This window comes from Poromitra crassiceps (assembly GCF_964638095.1).
Source record: "Poromitra crassiceps genome assembly, chromosome: 9".
NCBI lineage: Eukaryota > Metazoa > Chordata > Actinopteri > Beryciformes > Melamphaidae > Poromitra > Poromitra crassiceps.
This window is the reverse complement of record NC_139630.1, coordinates 41,404,519-41,426,782: the sequence shown is the minus strand read 5'-3', so window position 1 is coordinate 41,426,782 and position 22,264 is coordinate 41,404,519. Positions and strand designations below refer to the sequence as shown.

At 44.4% G+C, this 22,264-nt stretch overlaps 1 protein-coding gene and 1 pseudogene across 2 annotated transcripts in view; one reads left to right on the top strand and one right to left on the bottom strand.

The window, feature by feature from the left end:
• The window catches only part of ift172 (intraflagellar transport 172), a gene marked incomplete at its 5' end in the record, with an annotated part of 73,515 nt that overhangs the window by 40,131 nt on the left and 11,120 nt on the right, over positions 1-22,264 (top strand). The window contains 23 exon segments of the mRNA XM_083642985.1: positions 821-905; positions 1,934-2,026; positions 3,073-3,150; positions 5,093-5,211; positions 5,437-5,566; positions 6,113-6,191; positions 7,557-7,677; positions 8,025-8,169; positions 8,994-9,083; positions 9,782-9,879; positions 10,124-10,259; positions 10,453-10,569; positions 11,684-11,826; positions 12,030-12,123; positions 13,126-13,190; positions 13,832-14,012; positions 16,167-16,276; positions 18,471-18,600; positions 19,373-19,471; positions 19,746-19,855; positions 20,356-20,419; positions 21,035-21,121; positions 21,617-21,733. Coding sequence (XP_083499111.1) covers positions 821-905; positions 1,934-2,026; positions 3,073-3,150; positions 5,093-5,211; positions 5,437-5,566; positions 6,113-6,191; positions 7,557-7,677; positions 8,025-8,169; positions 8,994-9,083; positions 9,782-9,879; positions 10,124-10,259; positions 10,453-10,569; positions 11,684-11,826; positions 12,030-12,123; positions 13,126-13,190; positions 13,832-14,012; positions 16,167-16,276; positions 18,471-18,600; positions 19,373-19,471; positions 19,746-19,855; positions 20,356-20,419; positions 21,035-21,121; positions 21,617-21,733 — 2,491 coding nt within the window.
• LOC310782955 (transitional endoplasmic reticulum ATPase pseudogene) lies at positions 16,327-18,028 on the bottom strand (annotated as a pseudogene). The gene is made up of 3 exons: positions 18,008-18,028; positions 16,604-17,919; positions 16,327-16,334 (listed from the first exon to the last, which is right to left on the bottom strand). The product of its transcript is annotated as a transitional endoplasmic reticulum ATPase pseudogene (transcript).

Below are 22,264 nucleotides of genomic sequence, written 5' to 3'. Positions count from 1 at the left end.
AGCAGAAGGACCCCCCCAACGCACACATACACACACACACACACACACACACACACACACACACACACACACAGCAGATGGCACAGAGGGCTAGGTCCCTCCCTGACCTTAGCTAATGATCAAAGGCAGTTATCAGTTACCTCTCATGTCTCTCTCGTCTGTATTTCTCTGTGTTTTGAGAAAGTTTTCACATTAGCATTCTGCCTTGTCATTAATAATGCATCATGCTGTTCATTATGCGTTAGCGTGATTTGCATAAATCATGCAGTCAGGAAAAGATGAAAACAGTGAGATATTCAACTTTTGTCTTTCATGACTTGCTCAATTGTCTGATGCAACGGTTCAGAAAGAGTTGGTAATAAGGTAATAAAGTGGCCATTACATTACGATGTGCCTGTTCAGCCCTCAGCTCGCAGCTTATCTAAAGGCCACTTACACGCAAGCTATAGTTGATTAATTGATCTCTGTTTGTGCCATATGATTTCCACAATGCAGAACAAATGGACGATGGAATTTGATAATAAAAATGGAATCAACTGTAAAACATGGAATATTGCAGAATTTCCCATATTTTGGCTGAAATTGATAAAAGTAGACCTAATTATTGTAGTAACTTAAATGATTATCACAAGTTGGTTTTCACTTTGAGAAAACGAAGAGCCAAGTCATCAAAAAATAAACAATAATAATAATAATAATAATAATCAATAATTATAATAAATAATCAATATTTGTTTGGGCTTGCACTACCCTCAGTGGACTATACAGTATGTAGGAAGATAAATATTTCTTTCTTTCTTTCTTTCTTTCTCTCTTGCAGGTGTTTCGCTGCCTTGAGGGATGTCTGCACAGTTCGCTACCTCCAACAAACCAGCCAGATTGCAGACGGGGTGTCAAAGGAAACGGTGTGGAGTTTCAGATAATCACAGACACAACACAATCCTGCTATCTCCACACTGACCACACAAGGCCGAGAGTCCTGTTATTTCAGTGCAAACCAGGCGGCAAGCTCGGGCTTGGACAGATGAAGCCTATACGGAAGTGATTAAATCTTTAGGTCCTGGAATGGCCACTTGAAGGTGGCTCCAAGAGCGAGTCAGTCCCTGTTCACCCGATGTTAAAATGACCATCTTTACAACAGGTTTAAACATGTTTACAGCCTGGTTCAAAACACAGTTTTGGTCTATATACCGTAGCTAATTTCACCTTTCATAACAACTGTAGGGGGATGAATTTTTATATAACTCGCCTCATCATCATCTTCAACCACTTATCCGGGATCGGGTCGCGGGGGTAACAGTTCCAGCAGGGAACCCCAAACTTTCCTTTCCCTGGCCACATTAGCCCGCTCTGACTGGGGGATCCCAAGGCATTCCCAGGCCAGCGTGGAGATAATATCTCCACCTAGCCCTCAGTCTGCCCCATGGTCTCCTCCCAGCTGGACGTGCCTCGAACACCTCCCTGGGGAGGTGACCAAGCAAGCTAACCTTATATAAATAGCCAGCCTCACAGCAGTTAACACAACAAGCTAACGCTAATGTGCTGGTGTTAGCTGGACGGGACCAAACGGAACAGGGAGTCGATCTGTTACTTCAGTCAAAGAATGTTCCATAAGCATAACGGTAGAGTATGTAACTACTTTAACTAATTTAACTGGTGGGCAATCAAAATCTTTGTTCTTGAAATATTTTAACATTTGGGGGCGTGGGGCTAGCAACCCCACCCTGTAAAAAACCCATTTGCTACAGAAACTGCAATTGCAGATTCCATTTGCACTGTGTAGTTGTGACCCTATGCTCCACTTAGGAGCCTACAGGGAATAAGAAGAAGACGCATTGTACACTTTTGCTTAGTGTGTGTGTGTGTGTGTGTGTGTGTGTGTGTGTGTGTGTGCGTGCGTGCGTGCGTCTGTGTGTCTTTGTGTTTTGACCAGGGAGAGGATGGGACAGAGTTCTATCAAGTCAAAGCTCGTTTGGCCATCCTGGATAAGAACTTTAAGCTGGCTGAGATGTACTACATGGAGCAGGTTGGTGAACCCTGCGTTGCCTAAAACAGTGCTTCCCAAAGTGGGGTTTGACGACACCCATGGGTCCTTGAGGGGTTTCCAGGGAGTCCCCAGCAAAAAGGGGAATAATTTATTTTCACTATAATTCCATAAGTAACACAATGACAGAATGACTGTTTTGCTCAGGGTTTCATACACGTTCTGCAATAAAACTTCTGAAAGCAAAAATCCTATCAGATGGGGGACCCTGGGACAAAATCTTGTTAACTGGGGGTGAAAAAGTGAAAAAGTTTGAGAACCACTGGCCTAAAAAAGCTGAAACAATTCCAAGAAATATTTCTTTAGTCAATTACAGTGTGCTATTCAAATCTGTGATTCTTGTCTCGTGTATGATGCATTCCTGCCATAGGAATAACTATTAGAATTCCCAACACACAAAGTTCTCAGAGTAATTCCATGAGCTGTGGAGTGCCGCAAGGTTCCATTCTAGTGCCCTTACTAGTCGCTATATTAGAGTTCTCAGTTTAAGCCGACAACCAACGGGGCCCGACCATCAGGCTAACAATTTATGGTAATAAATTGTCGGCTTGGGTTGGGCTCAGGCTTCAACTTACTAAGGTCGGGTCGGGTTTGAGTTTTCAGAGCCTTTGAGAACTCTGCTCTATCTACTTGGCTATAGTTTTCAGTCATAATATCTCCTTCCATTATTATAATTATTTTTCTTTGATGTTTTTTAGGATTTTCTCCCCAATTACCAATTGCAAATGGTATTTGTCCTGGTTGCTGCACTAGCGCCTCCTCTGGTCGGTCGGGGGCCCCGACCGACCAGAGGAGGCGCTAGTGCAGCAATCAGGACAAATACCATTTGCTTCCATTGTTATACTGATTTTTATTCATTTATTTATTTTAATTATGACTTAAAAGAGCTACAACTACCCATAAAGGAGCCGCATCTTACTCTAGAGCCTCGGGTTGAGTATCACTAAAGTCTAAACTTTCTCCAACGATACATTGACTGATGGATTGAATTTGTCAAGTATTTAATTTCATGTTTTCTGTCCCCGCAGAATGCCGTAGATGAGGTGATTGAGATGTACCAGGGCCTCCACATGTGGGACGACTGCATTGCTGTGGCTGAAGCCAAGGTACTGAGGGACACCGATGCAGTTTTTCTGAGGGCACGCTGGTTCTTGTTGGGCATACAACAGGTAGCCTAGTTTCAGCCAAGCAACTAGACATTTATGGACCATTCCATTTGTACTAGGAGCTGGACATTTCACAGTTCAAAGGTAAAGAACACCCCATGTCAAGGTTAATAACACCCCCACCTGCCCTCGGATTTTCTTTGCCGAACTTGGGTGAGCCTCACCAGCCCTGATCTAAAAAATCCAAGATGGCAGCTCTGCCCTTCACCAGTAGTTAAAATTGTAGTAAATACTGTTTATTAACACTTCTGTCTTATTTGTGTCTCATTAAATCAGTCGTACACACACAGTACTGTCTAACTTCTATCTGTGGACAAGTTGGTACAGTGTTTGTATATGCAAAATACAGTTATTGCTAACAATGGCTAGCCTGGCTAAAGCTAACCCTGGCTGGTTTCCCGACTGTTTTACTGAAACACGGTCAACTCGGGTGTGATGTCACTCAACTGGGATATTCCTAGTTCCCAATACAAATGGAATGGACTATAAGAACGTGCTAATCCGCACGCCTATGACTCATAACCGTGCTCAAATTAAAAAACCATCTCATCACTAAATGTGCCACTAGACGCTCTGCCATCCTGATCAGCTGTGCGGTGAATCGGTGACACTAGCTTAAAAATACACGTGAAGTTTGCCGACGTAGTGGCCAAATCTGTAGATGGGAAAGACTTTTTTCCCACCAAATATCTTTGTGACAACAAGATTACATTAGCTCAAGTTGGCTGGCTGACTGGCTGCAGGGACTAATGCTCGTCTCTTGTTGTTCGTTGGTAAGGGTCGGGCTGGTGTAGTGCACTAGGTTTCATTACACAGGAGTCTACTGGACGTGGCTGATTGTTTTCCAGTTCCATGGAAAGGGAGATAACACTAGCAAAACGTTTTTTATTTTGAGAATGAATTGCCTCACAATACGAAAACATTTTGTCTATATCTTTTATTTAGTTGGTAACCGTTGTATAATCGCAATAAGTGCCAAGGTCCGTACACTTCACTGAAGTGCCACTAATGAGGGTAAAAGCACAACCACTCGTGCCATATTGCTTAAATATACAACAATTAATTAATTCCCTGCCATTGACGTGATATCATGTCAACCTGTCTTTTCACCGCCATGCGATGGATGGCGAGCTTGGCCACCTTATGAAGTGCTACCATACTCGTATATTCCTCCGCAAGCCAGAGTTATTGGCCCCACAAAACCAGCAAGCGTTCTCAGGATCGATCTCCCTTCATTTGGTGCCTCAAAGCGGTGCAAGGAGCTGTTTACCCCGGGCTGGATGCGTTCTCACACGGGCTCGTGACAGTGACTCAACACTGAAGGATTTCTTTCAGCACAAACTAGTAAACGCACACCAATCACTGCTCCTGTCAGTTAGATTAGTAATCCGCTTTGTGAAGCCTCACGTAGTGTCAATTTCAGCCGTCAAATATGCCCCCAGACCTCCACACATCGAGTACCAGGAAGCACCAGCCTAACGGGGAAGATGAGAGCATGACCCGCCCCGTCCGCTCTCTCCGGCGGGGTGAATTTCTCACTCGCTTTGCTGCACAAACAGGCATGTATCTCAGCTTCCTGGTGAGAGACGGGTGTTTTCGGTGTAAACGACCTACATTCAAGTGTCGCTAACTAAAGAATGTAAGAAGGCAGAAACAAACTTTTTTCCCCATGAAAGTAGAGGCTTTGTTCTATATTTTGGGATATTCAGTGTTTACATAGTCATAGAAAATATTCTGTGGGTCCCGGAAAATCACTGAAAAAGGTCAGAAACCCTGGCAGGGAACGAGTTAAATACGATTGAAGTGAAGATAATCTTTGTGAAACGTGTCAAATATTGGTATTATAAGGCGTGCCCCTCCCCCCCTCCCCAAATAACCTCAGGGCCACCCGGAGCTGGACAGCCTGCGTGGGAGGTATTACGGCTGGCTGACGGACACAGGTCAGGAGGAGAGGGCGGGCGAAGTGAAGGAGGGCGAGGGAGACTTCCAGGGCGCTATCAGGTTTTAGTTTTATTCTATTTTTTCTACCTATATCTTATTATCTTGTTTTATTAGTTTTAATCCTGTCTTTTATTGTGTCTTACCAAGTCCTCATCGGTGAAGTTTCCTTAGTTTTTATTGTTGTGTCTTGTGTCTTGTTTCAATTTGGGAAGCACTTTGTTTTGCATTTATTTGTATGAAAAGTGCTATATATAAATGAAGTCTGATTGATTGATTATTGATCAGCCTCTACCTGAAGGCCGGCCTCCCAGCCAAGGCCGCACGCCTCGCCATCAGCCGCCCAGAGCTCACCGACCACACCGACGCCGTCAGCCGCATCGCACAAGCTCTCATCAAGGGAGAGTTCTACGAGAGGGTGGGTGTGCTCTGCTTTCTCAGGTTTTTATCCTCCCTCCTGCATGGTATGTGGCGTTTTTACCGATTATGAAAGTGCAGATTGTAAGCTTTCAAATGTCTTTCAGTGAAACCTGAAAATAGTTGAAGAAGATATGCTTATTTGAATGTTTATGTACTCCGAAAAGCAACATTGAGAGAAAATCACCCTGAACATTGGTGAACAAGCTTGCTTTGACCTGAACAAGCTTAGCTTGCTAACCATTTTTTTCCAAGAGGGAGGTTGCCGCTTGATTGAATGAATCCCATACTAATGCAACTGTTGAAGGTAGATTGTTGGTCCATTTTACAACACACTCCTCCATTTTCTCCACTTCCCCGTGTCTCCACCCTCTTTCTCACTCTCACTTCTCCATCCTGCTGAAGAGGAGGAGGCCAATGGAGGAGGAAGAAGAGGGAAGTGGAGGATAGAGGGAAGATTAAGGAGGAGAAGGATGGAGACGCATGTATCGGCTTAATACATCAGTTCGCCCTAGTCATTTTGATTTGTCTCTATCCCTCTCTCCAGGCAGGAGATCTGTATGAGAAGATCAGAAACAACCAGAAAGCTCTGGAATTCTACTGCAAAGGAAATGCCTTCAGGAAAGGTACATCAGCAGAGAAGTAGCTGGCATCTATTCTACTGTATACCTCCGCATTTTCAAGAAACTAGGAATCCATAAAAGACTAATTGTTTTCACACTGAATCATCAGAATCACTCACATCCTCCATGTCACCCCCATTCTCCTCCTCTCCTGCTTGCGATCCCATCCGTCCTCTCGTATCCACCATCGTCCGATCCAAATACTCTTCCTCTTCCCCTGTCAACAGTCGGCTCCTCTTCTTACTTCTCATTCCTCCTCCACTCCGGGCAATTGCCGTCTTCTCTAATCCTGTCTGTTCTCTGTTACCAGTCGGCTCGTCGTACAATCCTTCTGGTACCAGGCATCCCCACCCCTCTCACTCTCCTCTCCCTGTCGTCATAAAATGCTCTCACCACTTATCACTGATGACATCACTGATGGCATCACAATAGTGACGTCACAATCGTGACACACACCGCCACCTGCCCACTTAGCCAATTTTAACTAAAGACGATATGAGACATTTTGTGGTGATTTATCACTGCTATGAGTTTCCAGTGCAAAGGAAAACCTTGAACACCTTGAAAACCCACAAAACCCCAAATTGATAAAATACATTTTCACTTGGAAAGTTTGCTAGTCAAAAGTTGGAAATCAGAAATTCCTAGCTGCTCGCTTGTAACATCAGTCTGTTCCAGTGGTCCAGCTGGAAAAATCAGGGATGAAAATGGTCTACGAAATGTTCTTTTCCCAATGTAAAATACTGTTCCCCAGCTATTATATATATCAATTATGTTTTTGAGTATTTACTACACAGGTGTTTTGATAGATTTCAGTCATCCGATACTGAAAACTGAGGATTGTAAACATTAACCTATTAACTTTTAAATAAAAATTAATCTCTGTTACATTCGAGCCCTTGCCAAACAAGTTCCCGCCATGCTGAATAAAGCTTATCAGCGACCACATAATTCTCTGTTCCACAGTAGACTGGAATTTTTAAATCATTGATGTCTAAAGCTTGAATTGAATTGAATACCTGACGCAGCCGCGAGGACCGCGAGTGTCTGTGCAGTCAAGTGACTTCAAAATAGCAGACACACCCCTCCACAAGGCTCCCATGCGGATGGTTTTCGCCTGGCCGTGCACACCCCAAATTTTCTAACTACGCGGACGAGGCTGGGCGGACAAAATGGAGTTTTAAAAAATAACGGCCACTTCCGCCAGGAGAAACCCGCATGGAGTATAAAAGCTCAAAATGTTTTCTCATCAGGATTCCGTGTCTCTCATTTCCGTGCAACAGTCCATACGTTTAGCATAATTCCAGCCTTAGAAGGATGACTTACACCAGTCAATGAATTCTTTGTTTGTCTCCCTGTGGTCCTTAGCGGTGGAGCTGGCCCGCCTGGCCTTCCCGGTGGAGGTGGTGAAGCTGGAGGAGGCCTGGGGAGACTACCTGGTCCAGCAGAAACAGATGGATGCCGCCATCAACCACTTCATCGAAGCTGGGTACCTACTAGTTCACTACTGAATATACACTGCTCAAAAAAATTAAGGGAACACTTAATCGTCACAGTATAACACCAAGTCAGTCAAACGTCAAGGATATCAATCTGTCCATTTAGGTCGGTCAGTGATGACAGTAAAGTAGTAAATAACACTCCAGCACACTGACAGCATGTTGTGAAGCCGAAAACAACTCAACACACTATGAGCCCGGTCCGACCGAACATCACTTCAGTAACGCACGCACGCGCACACGCGCACACACACACACGCACACACACACACACACACACACACACACACACACACATTCACAGGTACTACATAGATTTTCTCTGCTCTCCTCCCAGCTGCTCCGTTAAGGCCATAGAGGCTGCCATTGGGGCTCGTCAGTGGAAGAAGGCCGTCCACATCCTGGAGCTCCAGGAGGATTCGTCCACAGGGAAATACTACCTGAAGATAGCTCAGTACTACGCCTCCATGCAGGACTATGAGGTGAGACGGGAGGAGGGGGTAAATACTACTGTACCTGAAGATAGCTCTGTACTACGCCTCCATGCAGGACTATGAGGTGAGAGGGAGGGAGTGATGGTGGGGGATACTACGTGAAGATAGCTCAGTACTACGCCTCCATGCAGGACTATGAGGTGAGAGGGAGGGAGTGATGGTGGGGGATACTACCTAAAGATAGCTCAGTACTACGCCTCCATGCAGGACTATGAGGTGAGAGGCGGGGGGATACTGTACTCACATACATTCCTGTATGTAAGAAATACAGGAATGTGGAAATGTGCAGGGTGAGGAGAGAGAATTCAAAGAGAAAGGAGAGTCGAGAGAGATAATGGTGAACTGCAGCATGTCGTGCTCGTTATGATGAGCTCAGCTTAGCCAAACACTGCGCAGATTGCCAGCCTCTGAAAATAGCAGGCTATCTCTCTCTGTCTGCTCTTTGGGTGTATTCACAGAATGTAATTAAGATAACAAGCCTTTGCGGTCCAACTTGTGTGGAATTTGCAGGAAAGACTAAATGCAAATTGAAATAATAAATAAAGCAGACCCCATGGTTTTCAGGGGGAAATTGTGGTGTTTATCCAGGAAAAATATTGACAAGACCTTTCTCAAACAGAACTCTTTCCCATTAGCTATCAATTCTTCTTGAGGAGAAGGTTGTCTCTGCTCTGCCTCAGAAAGCTCATATTCTATAGAATAGGAGCTTGAGCTTTTCAGATTGTGTGTGTGCACGTGTGTGTGTTGACTGTGTGTGTGTTGACTGTGTGTGTTGGTTGTGTGTGTGTGTTGATGGTGTTGACTGTGTGTAGGTGGCAGAGCGGCTGTTTGTGAAGGGCGGTCACATTAAGGATGCCATAGACATGTACACGGCCGTGGGACGCTGGGAGGAGGCTCATAAGGTCAGTATGGACATGGACTCGCAGCATTTAGACCATGGGGCACTAAAACCTAGGGTGATGATGATGATAATAATAATAATAATAATAAGGCAAGGCAAAAAAGTGTGGACACCCATGCTATAACTGAATATCGACATGTAGATGTCTTGACTCTCATCAAAAGTGATGTTTGGGGCAGATTTGACCATGTAAAGGCGAGATGAAAACCACTTTCTGTGTTGCCACTGCCAGTAGGTGCATGTCCAAATTGTGCCAAATTTGACACTACACTTCCTCAGGTTTCAGGCAGCAGCACACTCGCCATTTGTGAAGTCAATCGGACAAACAAAACAGTTGTGGAGATAAACCAATTTTGTGTTGCCAGTAGGTGGCGCTCTGACTACAACTGAATATTGATGTATATATATATATATATATATGTGTGTGTGTGTGTGTGTGTGTGTGTGTGTATATATATGTATATATATATATATATATCATATATCATAATAATAATAATAATACTGTTTGTGGTGTTCAGCTGGCAGTGAAGTATATGATGGAGGAGGACGTATAATATATATATATAATGTATAATAATAATAATAGTCAGTCTTTCGTGTACAGCTGAGCTCGCAGTGAAGTATATGATGGATGAGGACATATAATATATATAATGTATAATAATAATAATAATAGTCAGTGTTTGTGGTGTTCAGCTGGCAGTGAAGTGTATGACGGAGGAGGAGGTATCGGCTCTGTACCTCAGCAGAGCTCAGGAGCTGGAGAGAGACGGGAAGTACAAAGAGGCCGAGAGGTAAACTACTGTTTCATTCATGTCAACTCTACAAATAAAGAGTCCAGATATTTGCTTGTAGGCATTCCATACAAATTCAGTCGTCTCCTAGAACAAATCTCATCAATCTAAGTAATCTCAAGTCACGTGTGTGTGTGTGTGTGTGTGTGTGTGTGTGTGTGTGTGTGTGTGTGTGTGTGTGTGTGTGTGTGTGTGTGTGTGTGTGTGCGCGTGCGTGCGTCCTTGCGCGTGCGTACGTGTACAGGCTGTTTGCCACCATGCAGCAGGCAGACCAAGCCATCAGCATGTATAAGAAGAACAAGATGTTTGAGGATGTGATCCGCCTGGTGGCCAAACACCACCCTGACCTGCTCACTGAGACACACCTGCACCTGGCCAAGGTACAGTGCTGTGAGAGCAAGGAACCCGCAGGGGTTCTGACCGACTGACAAAATTTGCATAACATAGCAGACAGAGTATTGGCCTTGGCAGAGATCTGCACTCTCTGAGTGCACTTCTAGTTTCATATGAGATCAGTTTTGCACACGTGTTTCTGGTTCTGGTTCTGATGCCTGCCTGCTGTGTGTGTTGTAGGAGCTGGAGGCTGAGTCCAGGCTCTCTGAGGCAGAGTACCACTACCTGGAGGCTGAGGCCTGGAAGGCTGCTGTCCGCATGTACCGCGGCCAGGACATGTGGGAGGAAGCCTACAGGGTACAGACAGTACAGTCCTCTCACACCCAAACACTTAAAGACATGTGGGAGGAAGCCTACAGGGTACAGACAGTACAGTCCTCTCACACCCAAACACTTAAAGACATGTGGGAGGAAGCATAGAGGGTACAGACAGTACAGTCCTCTCACACCCAAACACTTAAAGACATGTGGGAGGAAGCCTACAGGGTATAGACAGTACAGTCCTCTCACACCCAAACACTTAAAGACATGTGGGAGGAAGCATAGAGGGTACAGACAGTACAGTCCTCTCACACCCAAACACTTAAAGACATGTGGGAGGAAGCCTACAGGGTATAGACAGTACAGTCCTCTCACACCCAAACACTTAAAGACATGTGGGTTGAAGCCTACAGGGTACAGACAGTACAGTCCTCTCACACCCAAACACTTAAAAACATGTGGGTTGAAGCCTACAGGGTACAGACAGTACAGTCCTCTCACACCCAAACACTTAAAGACATGTGGGAGGAAGCATAGAGGGTACAGACAGTACAGTCCTCTCACACCCAAACACTTAGTCCACACCCACCCAGGACTGCTTTTTGGTGAGAAGTGACAAAACATTACATTACATTACATTACGTCATTTGGCAGACGCTTTTATCCAAAGCGACTTACAATAACACATTTTTGTCAGCAATAGAGCAATCAACTATGGAGTACAGTCTATGACAACTACAACTTCTGAAGGAACAGTGGTACAAGTTTAGGTTAGTGGTACAAGTTTAGGTTAGTATTTTTTTTTATTTATTTTTTGGTGAGGCAAAGTGAGAGATGAGATGAAACTGAGATGAAAGTGCTTTTACCTCTACTACCCATGCACCCTCCTTTTGATGCTGACTATTATGTACACAAGACCCTAAATGACATAGTTAGAAGGTTATTGTGCTTTTGGTTTCCAGGGGCTTTAAAGATGATGATATATATTGATGTTTTCACTTTGCATCGATATTTGATCGTTGATCATTGAATTGACACATTGATCGGGATTGCTGTATCGTTATATCTCTAATAGTAGTGTGTGTGTGTGTGTGTGTGTGTGTGTGTGTGTGTGTGTGTGTGTGTGTGTGTGTGTGTGTGTGTGTGTCAGGTGGCTAAGAGCCATGGTGGTGTTGATGAGCAGAAGCTGGTAGTCTACCTGTGGGCCAGGCGGCTGGGAGGAGAGGCTGCTGTAAAGCTGCTCAACAAATTTGGCTTTCTGGAGTACGCCATCGACTTTGCTTCGGACCGCTGGTGAGCCGCACCACAACACATAGACCCTAGGGATGGAATCTCTATCACTGAGGCTATGCAATAGGCATCTCGATGCATTGCCAACAATTCAAAGCAACTACCGATACAATACGATACGACTCACCCCTATATTTGATGATATTTTCCCACCATCTCGAGTATGGAGGTTCATTGTTGTGACCTGCTTTTCTTCTCCTCCTCAGCGAGTTTGACTTTGCCTTTGAGCTGGCCCGTCTTTCATCCAAACAGAAGATCCCAGAGATCCACCTCAAACTGGCCATCTACATGGAAGATGAGGTAGATCTGCCGCATCGGTACCACATACAGGAAGCTAATGATCTCATCCGTACCACATGCAGGAACCTAATGATCTCATCCGTACCACATACTGTACATGCAGGAACCTAATGATCTCATCCGTACCACATACATACAAGAACCTAATGATCTCAGTCAACTTCAAATACTTCTTCTCATGTTCCCAATGATTGCAATGTCTCCCTTCAGCTTACAGATGCAGCAATCACATCGGTATGGGCCCGATGAGCAAAATAACAGCAATGCTAATATCGGTTATCAGTATTGGCCATCATTTTTATATTGAGAGGAAATAATGCGGTGAATCTATCATCTATGGGCTTTTCAGAATCAGAAAAACTTGATTGGGACATTGAGTCATGCTACAGTTGCTCACACTCAAAAGATATAAACATCACACATTGTAAGAGGCATAAGAATGTATCATAAACAATAAAATAGTGAGTCCAAGGCTACCTAATTGACTGACTCAGAGGGTCTGTCTGTAACGCAAGTGAGCTTCCTATCACCTAGCTACCTGTCTGGTACTCTCAGGGAGGAGTTTGATGGCCACAGGCAGAAATGACTTTGTGTGGTGCATCTGGGTGGGATCAGTCTTGCACTGAACGTGCTCCTGTGTTTGACCAGCACGTCATGGAGTGGTTGAGAGACGTCCATGATGGAACGTAGCTTGGACAGCATCCTTCTCTCTGACACTGCTGTCAGAGAGAGGTTTGTGTTTTCCAAATGTTTTGGACATAAAGAAAGACTACTTTTTCAAATTCACATTGTTTACATGTGTTTTTCCAGTATGTACAAAATGTGATTATCATAGAAACTTGTTTTTATACAGATGATATCAATATCGGTAAATATTGGTTATCGGCCATAAGGGCAATTGGGTTATCAGTATCGGCCAAATTTTTCATATCGGTGCAGCCCTACTTCAGCTGCTAAGTTTCAAGTAGGCCTATACTACTAATCTTAAATTTCCTCTTCAAGGGCAAGTTTGCTGAGGCTGAGGTCGAGTTCATCAAAGCAGGAAAGCCCAAAGAAGCTGTGCTTATGTGAGTACTGAAGATGATATATAATATAAATATCAATTTACTGTCCCATAATTCCTAAGGTTCGTCTGACAAGCAAAGGGGGCAGGAAGGGACCCGAAACTGGGGTAACCCGCGATACATAACAACGAGTGAATTCTGTAAATAAACAAGACACGGACGTGGTCTGAGCTTTGGTTTTTAGCCTGAATATTACAAAAGACCCCACTGATTCATAACAGGTCTAAAGTTATGTTATAGCAGCCGGGCGCACTTAGTGACAAGCAAGACAACAGTAAAACAGGTTTTTATGTTGAGTTTGGCATCACCGTAATAAAACCATGGAGTACCATGTGTGGAGTGGCGCCAGACTGGAACGCCAGAGCTACACATAGACTTTAAAATGAAGGCCGAGTGTGCAAATGGCACTGATCCGAGCAAGGGGGCCGGCCGCCCCACATTGCCCCCCACCCACACACACTTTACACCCCTATCCCACATTCTTTTTAAGTTGCGGCTGGTGTGATCCATTGCAAGATGGGCTCTAGTTTTCATGTTTTTTGCCCTTTTCCTGTGTGTGTGTGTGTGTGTGTGTGTGTGTGTGTGTGTGCGCGTGCGTGTGTGTGTGCACGTGTGTGTGTGCGCGTGTGCGTGAACTCTTGCAGGTATGTGCACACCCAGGACTGGGCATCGGCCCAGCGGGTGGCGGAGGCTCACGACCCAGACAGCGTGTGTGAGGTGCTGGTGGGCCAGGCCACGCTCTGCTTCACACAGAGGGACTTCCAGAAGGCTGAAGCCTTCCTGCTGCGCGCCCACAGACCTGAATTGGCTGTCAAATACTACAAGGTAGCTATCACAGCCTAAAGGGTTAATACTCTTCTATACTCAAATACTAAAAGGTAGCTATCACAGCCTAAAGGGTTAATACTGTATAATCAAATACTACAAGGTAGCTATCACAGCCTAAAGGGTTGGTAAATGGTCTGCATTTATATAGCGCTTTTATCCAAAGCGCTTTACAATCAGTAGGTAGTCTACATTCACCCATTCATACACCAATGGTGGCAGGCTACCACGCAGGGTGCCTACACACCATCGGGAGCAAGGAGGGTTAAGTGTCTTGCCTAAGGACACAACGACAGCAGCTGGGAGGGAGCGGGGATCGAACCGCCAACCCTTGCGTCATTGGCCGACCCGCTCTACCTCCTGAGCTATACTCTATACTCAAATACTACAAGGTAGCTATCACAGCCTAAAGGGTTAATACTCTATACTCAAATACTACAAGGTAGCTATCACAGCCTAAAGGGTTAATACTCTATACTAAAATACTACAAGGTAGCTATCACAGCCTAAATGGTTAATACTGTATAATCAAATACTACAAGGTAGCTATCACCATAGACATATATAAAGGCTAGATGGCTTAAGGCGGAGTCACCAGCGTCGTTGAAGCGCCGCCATCTTGCTACAGCAGGCTTTCTGGTACGTTCTATGGTAGCTGTTGGAGGGTGCACAGACAAAAATACTCATAACTCGCTGACATCTTGACGGATTTACAAACGGTTTGGTTTATTACAAGCATATTCCGTTCCCGAGATACGGCAACAACAACAAAAAAAACACTAAAAACACTATTTTTTTGATGGGCTCCAAATTACACCAAAATTAAACTGAAGCATCTATGCCATGAGAGGGATTCAGGCACAAAGTTTCATGCAGTTTCATCCATTTCCCTAGGAGTTATGATCATCTGATGTGATAATACTAACCCAACAACAGATGCTCATAGCTCCTAGCAAAATGGATGAAACTGCATGAAACTAGGTGCGTGAATTCATCTCATGATGCTGATGCTTCGGTCTAAGTTTGGTGTAATTTGGAGCCAAAAATAATAATAAAATGTTAGCGTTTTTTTAACCCATAGATATATATAAAGCTGTGGTGCCGTAGCAAGATGGCCACCATGCGACGACGTCGCTCTCCATTGACCGGCAGCGCGGGTAAGCCATCTAGCCTTTATATATGTCTATGGCTATCACAGCCTAAAGGGTTAATACTCTATACTCAAATACTACAAGGTAGATATCACAGCCTAAAGGGTTAATACTCTATACTCAAATACTACAAGGTAGCTATCACAGCCTAAAGGGTTAATACTCTATACTCAAATACTACAAGGTAGCTATCACAGCCTAAAGGGTTAATACTCTATACTCAAATACTACAAGGTAGCTATCACAGCCTAAAGGGTTAATACTCTATACTCAAATACTACAAGGTAGATATCACAGCCTAAAGGGTTAATATTCTATACTCAAATACTACAAGGTAGCTATCACAGCCTAAAGGGTTAATACTCTATACTCAAATACTACAAGGTAGATATCACAGCCTAAAGGGTTAATACTCTATACTCAAATACTACAAGGTAGCTATCACAGCCTAAAGGGTTAATACTCTATACTCAAATACTACAAGGTAGCTATCACAGCCTAAAGGGTTAATACTCTATACTCAAATACTACAAGGTAGATATCACAGCCTAAAGGGTTAATATTCTATACTCAAATACTACAAGGTAGCTATCACAGCCTAAAGGGTTAATACTCTATACTCAAATACTACAAGGTAGATATCACAGCCTAAAGGGTTAATACTCTATACTCAAATACTACAAGGTAGCTATCACAGCCTAAAGGGTTAAAGGATGGCTTTACCGATTATCAACCCACTTGGAACATTATAATGTCGTTAATATAAGCAGATGGGCAGTGTTTACCTTCGCTATATGTTTTCCAATCTGCTCACAGGGCTGTCGATTTGGCTTCCAGGGGGGCTGTTATTGTTTATTTTTATTTTTTAATATGCGCACATCCACATTCACTGTAGCCATGTGGGCAAGAAGGTAGGGAGCAGCTATTGTAGCCTGCTACAGTGAAGATTTCAGCTAAAAACAGGGTTTTGTTTGTCTCTGTTGTTTGTCTCTCTGTTTGTGAGGATGCGGAGATGTGGAGTGACGCAATGCGCATCTGTAAGGAGTACCTCCCCAATAAGTTGTCCATCCTGCAGGAGGAGTACGACAAGGAGGCCGCCAAGAAGGGAGCCCGGTGAGACAGGACCAAATAATACAGCCTCCTGGGCCTCATTTCTTATGCCCTTAAGGTGCTGGAAGCAATGAATAATAAAAAGAAAAGAATTTGCACACTTAAATCTGTGCAAAAGACACACTTCTGACATTTAAAATTAAGCCACCCGTTTGAGTCACTGGTTCAGGTGTAGTAGTTATGTTTGAAATATGATGATGCACTCAGATGCATTACAGAGTGATTTAGATCCAATGAAATTTGGTGAGAATTTGTTACCTTTATTTATACAGGGGAGTCTCACTGAGAGCCATGCTCTCTTTTTCAGGAGTGCCCTGTTCACATTCACACCTGGAAGCTGCCCAATACAACCATAGTCTGATCTGCTCTCTCTGCGGATCTCGTCCTCGATGCTCTCTCTGATGGCTAGCTTACACGCCCGCTGGCAGATCTCTGTGAGATCAGCTTCAGAGAAGCCATTGGTCATGTTAGCCAGGAAGTCCAAGTCCACGTCCTTGCTGATTGGGCTCTTGCGGAGGTTGGCTTGAGGATGTTGATCCTGCTCTTCTCATCCGGCAGGGGGATGTACAGTAGATGAGCTGGTCCAGACGGCCGGGTCTGGCAGGGTCGATGATGTCTGGTCTGTTTCTGGCTCCGATGATGAAGATGTTCTTCTTGCAGGACATTCAGTCCATCTTGGTCAGAATTTGGTTGATGACAATGTCGGCTGCTCCACTTGCGTCTCCCACGTTGCCGCCACGGGCCTTCACTATGGAATCCAGCTCATCAAAGAAGAGAACACATGGGGCTGCCTGACGAGCCTTGTCAAAGATCTCTCTGGTTCTCTGGCTCAGGGCCCACTTGCAGTCGTCCATGGTGACAGCCAGGGAGACCATGACTTCAGCATCAATGGTCTCATCCTCAAGGTCGATCAGATCCATCTTCTTTCTGATGGCCTGCAGGGCGGCTTCAGAGCACACAACAGCCAGATCGGCACCCATGTGCCCATGGGTCTCATTGGCCACCTGTTCCAGGTCAACATCATCAGCCAGCTTCATGTTCTTGGTGTGAATCTGGAGTATCTCCAACCTGCCAGTGGCGTCGGGAATACCAATGTCCACTTCCCTATCAAAACGCCCAAATCTCCTCAGAGCTGAGTCAATGCTGTTGGTGGCAGCCATAATGATGACATGAGCGCTCTGTTTCAGGCCATCCATGAGAGTCAGGAGCTGAGACATGATGCGCCTCTCCACCTCTCCATGAGTCTTCTCTGTCTTGGGAGCGATAGCATCAAGCTCATCAATGAAGATGATGGCAGGAGCATTCTTCTCTGCTTCCTCAAAGGCCTTTCTTAAGTTGCTCTCACTCTCTCCTGCCATCTTACTCATGATCTCAGGGCCGTTGATAAGGAAGAAGAAGACTCAAGTTTCATTGGCCACGGCTCTGGCAATCAAGGTCTTTCCTGTTCCAGGGGGTCCATACAGCAGGATTCCACGTGGGGGCTTGACTCCAATGGCTTTGAAGAGTGCAGGGTGTCGGAGAGGCAGCTCCACCATCTCTTTGATGAGAGCTAGCTGCTTTCTCACTCCCCCTATGTCATCATAGCCGACCTCATCCAGGACCTCCTCCTCATCCTCTCTCCTGATGGCCTCTCCCTCACAGTGGATCTGGACATACCTTTCATTTTGTGTATGAAGCTTTCCTGCAGAACATGATGTGTGCTGGGGGACAGAATTGTTTGTTTCCGTGACTCACTGACTCACAGACACTTCTCATTCTTATCATAGGATAGGATAAATGGAACTTATATCGTGCTTTTCAACTCAAAGCCGCTGAGTAGACCTGAGTAGGCTGCAGACTTTTTCAATCGTAAACTGTGAGTTGACAGCAGTGTCACTGTGAATTGTTAATTCATTTAATAATCACTTGTGTTAGATGCTAACAGTTTAATATGAGTTTAATACAGTCGCACAAATGTATGACAAGCATCAATATGCATGAGTGAAGGGGTACTATTGGCATTGCAAAACAGCTCAAGGGATTCATAAGATAAAAAAAGGTTGGGAACCACTGCAGTTGTTGGTTGCTTGGTCGGAACTACCTGTTGTATAATTGTGTGTGTGTGTGTGTGTGTGTGTGTGTGTGTGTGTGTGTGTGTGTGTGTGTGTGTGTGTGCGTGTGTGTGTGTGTGTGTGCATGCGCGCGCGTGCGTGCGCAGTGGTGTGGAGGGCTTGGTGGATCAAGCCAGGCAGTGGGAGCAGTCTGGGGAGCACTCTCGGGCTGTAGAGTGCTACCTGAAAGTGAAGGAGGCCTCCAACACAGCATTGATGGAGAAGTGCTGGCTGAAGGTAAGACCACCTCGCCTCTGACTGTCTCCACTGGATTAACAGAATAGACCAGGGGTATTCAATTAAAATTGAATGAGGTCCAGTTAGAGAAAGAATTCCTCAAACAAAGGTCCGGAACATCATAACGTCTTACGTCTTAGCAGCATATGACCAGGCTGGTGACCAGCAAGAGGAGGAAGTGCCAGGCTGTTGTGGCTACTTATGGTTCTTCCACACGCTACTGAGGCTCCTGACTGTTTGTTAATGAATAAATTGTAAAATTGTCAATGTCTTGTTTCTTCCTTGTTACTGATAGAGAATTCAATCATCCAATCCACCAAACAAGAATCAATACCAACAGGAGAATACACTGTTCAGTAGTGGCAGAGAAGATTTGGCACATTTTACATGGGCGCAACCCACATACTCAGCTGTGCTGTTCATCCCACAAACAAACAACAAACACAGGACGGACAAGCCCGTCTTTATTCGTCACAGATGACCACCACAATGCATGCAGACGCCAACACACACACACACACACACACATGCAGTTTACAGAGGCGCCGTGAAATGTGCTCTCCTGCCTACTTGAGCCGACGCCAGACCAGCCATACTCTCTGAACCACTCAGTTCATAACGTGCGTACACTAGTTGTAGTTATTACTATGTTGTCCTTTAGCAGTTCATCTCCAAAAGCCAGTGGTTGCAACTTGCAGGCATTTGTTTATTTCATGATTAAATAAGTGCGTCTGCGTGTGGCTGTGCGTGCATCTGTGTGTTGTGTTTCCAGGCAGCAGAACTGTCCATCAAGTTCCTCAGTGGAGAGCGAGCAGTGGAGGTGATTCAAACCGTTGGGCCGCGCCTCACACAGCTTAAGAAGTACAGCGCTGTGAGTGAACAGACACACTTGTTTGCAAATAGTCACAGGAGATATAATATTATTTTCACCCAATAAAAATGATCAATTCTCATCAAAAGGTCTAAAAAACAGCCAGTAAAGGGTTAACTAATGTAGGTGGGACCAACCTGATTGGCTCCTAGAGGCCGTTTACAATTGAGCCGCTAAACCCCAGCAACTTGTCTGAGCTGGAGATAGCGACTGTTTGAAGTATTTCTAAATTGATGCATAATTTGAATAAGAATGTGTTCTTGTGTTGGTGAAGGCTGCAGAGCTCTACCTCAATCTGGACCTCATTAAGGAGGCCATTGATGTTTTTATTGAGGGCGAGGAGTGGAACAAAGCCAAGAGAGTCGCCAAGGAGCTGGAGCCAAGGTTTTACACACACACACGCACACACGTACGCACGCACGCACGCACACACACACACACACACACACACACACACACACACACACACACACACACACACACACACACACACACACACACACACACACACACACACACACAAACAAACAAACAAAGTACACCATTGGTGAATTACCAGTGGCAAGGACAGGCACTAATTCTGAATCCAAAGTCAAAGCACACAAACATGCATAACATTGGATCCAACATGAAATTGTTGAAAAGATGTTTAATATTGGTACCAATCAGCTTCAATCAATCGAGAGAGAGAGAGGCAATCCAAAAATATCTATATCATATCACTACTAGGAATTTTTGATGCTGCACCATATTAACAGAAACTTATAACAATACTACATGTATGAATAGTTTATACCGGTAGTTCATAATGGTTGATTATTTCCCTTTACACATATAACCCTAACCCTGTATAACCCAGTATGCCTGCCTCTTGTTCCTGGCAGGTATGAGGACTATGTCGACCAGAAATACAAAGAGCACCTCAAGAACCAAGGCAAAGTGGACTCCGTAAGTAGCCTTAAAGATAGTAATATGTTTAGGCTGAACAAGGGAAAATTCACTCATCATCAGCATATTGTGAGACTTCCTGGGTTTACCCAAGGACACTTAATAAGAGGGATAAGACAACACTCACGTCACTGTGTTGGAATTTTGCATTGGCGTCAGAATTAGGGCGCAGTTCTATTGAAGTGAATGGGGCGGGCAGGGTAAGTGCCACTATAAACAATCTTATCTGTGCCGTTTCACCTTTGATTGAAAATGCTCCCACCAGATTAAAGAAACCACATTATGTGATTTTGATATGTTAATATCAACATGATAATAACATAATAGGAAGTTTAGGACTGCCTACGAGTCTAAGAGGAAGGCTTGGGTCGATATTAAATAATGGGATATCCTGCAATATGTTGCAATATATATATGTGCTAATATAGAATTCCCGCAATATCGAGTACCATTTTTCTGGAAATAGCATCAATGAGCAAATCAAACCAAATGGCCATTGTTTCCTCCCATGCTTATATTAAGATCAAATTTGATGTAATCGTATATTGCAATAGTTAGGCATTTTGGATGTGGCCCAAACCTACTAAAAGGTCTTCCTTATGGTTGTGTGTGCAGCTGGTAGGTGTGGATGTGATGGCGGCCCTGGACATGTATGCAGAGAGAGGCCAGTGGGAGAAATGTCTGGACACAGCATCTAAACAGGTACAGGATGACAGAAAGGTATTTTTCCCAGATGCAATTCTAAACCTACAGGGGACAAAATTTGTCTCACTAGCTAATAGCTATGGTAGAGTACCTATGAGTATCACTGACTAGTTTAAATACTTTTTTTAAGTAGTTGGGGACAGAGCCATACACTATTCTGTGGTTAAGGCTGACCTTCAAATGCCTAACCCTGCTCTCAACAGTGAATTGGGAGCGGCCAACATGGGTATGAGAGGATAAGTTCAACACAACTCTGATCAATTTATGGCATGGGTGGAAAAGGTTTTTGTGTCCAGAAAAGTAGACTTTCTGGCAAGGATTTTGTTTTTTTCGTTGACTTTTGCTGTGTAACTTGTGTTTGTTTTATTGCTGTTTAAATATAGGCTATTATGTATATTTAAAGTGGCCGGTAGATATTCTATATGACCTGAATTCTGGAACATTACCCGTTGTGTGTTTGTGTTGTGTGGTTGTGTGTTTGTGTATTGGCAGAACTTTCAGATCCTCCATAAGTATGTGGCTCTGTATGCCACTCACCTCATCAAGGAGGGAGACGCCCTCAAGGCCCTGCAGCTCTATGTACAACACGGAGCCCCGCCCAGCCCTCAGGTACACACACACGCACGCACACGCCACGCTGATACATGTCTCTCTCTCTCTCTCTCTCTGTGCCAGAGATATATGGACGATAGTGACAGCTCAACTCGCACGCCCTCTTGGGAGACTGGTCTAGCCAATGAAGTTTCATAACATTGACAGACCAATCACAAGCTGCCATTTAGGAGACGGGAAGAGTATAATTTTATACTATTAGCGGAGCCTGGAATGAGCTATCTCTATAGTTCATTCATCTCTGGCCTGGTCATGCACGGACATAAATCATAACCTTTGCATTCCCTCAGAGATATAACTTGACAGACAGTAACGTCATAAATGTAAGTTATTATAATTAATTATATTTAAGTAAATTAACACTGTTTTATAATACAACAGTGTGGTGATGCAAGTTCATACTGGGGAAAAATTGCAATTAAGAATGAATAATTGGAAGAAAGAATGCTAGCTAGCAGCTAGCAGGAAATGTGTCTGAATGGGAGGGGGGCCAGACGCTTCTGCCAGAGCAAATAAAACATGGCCTGG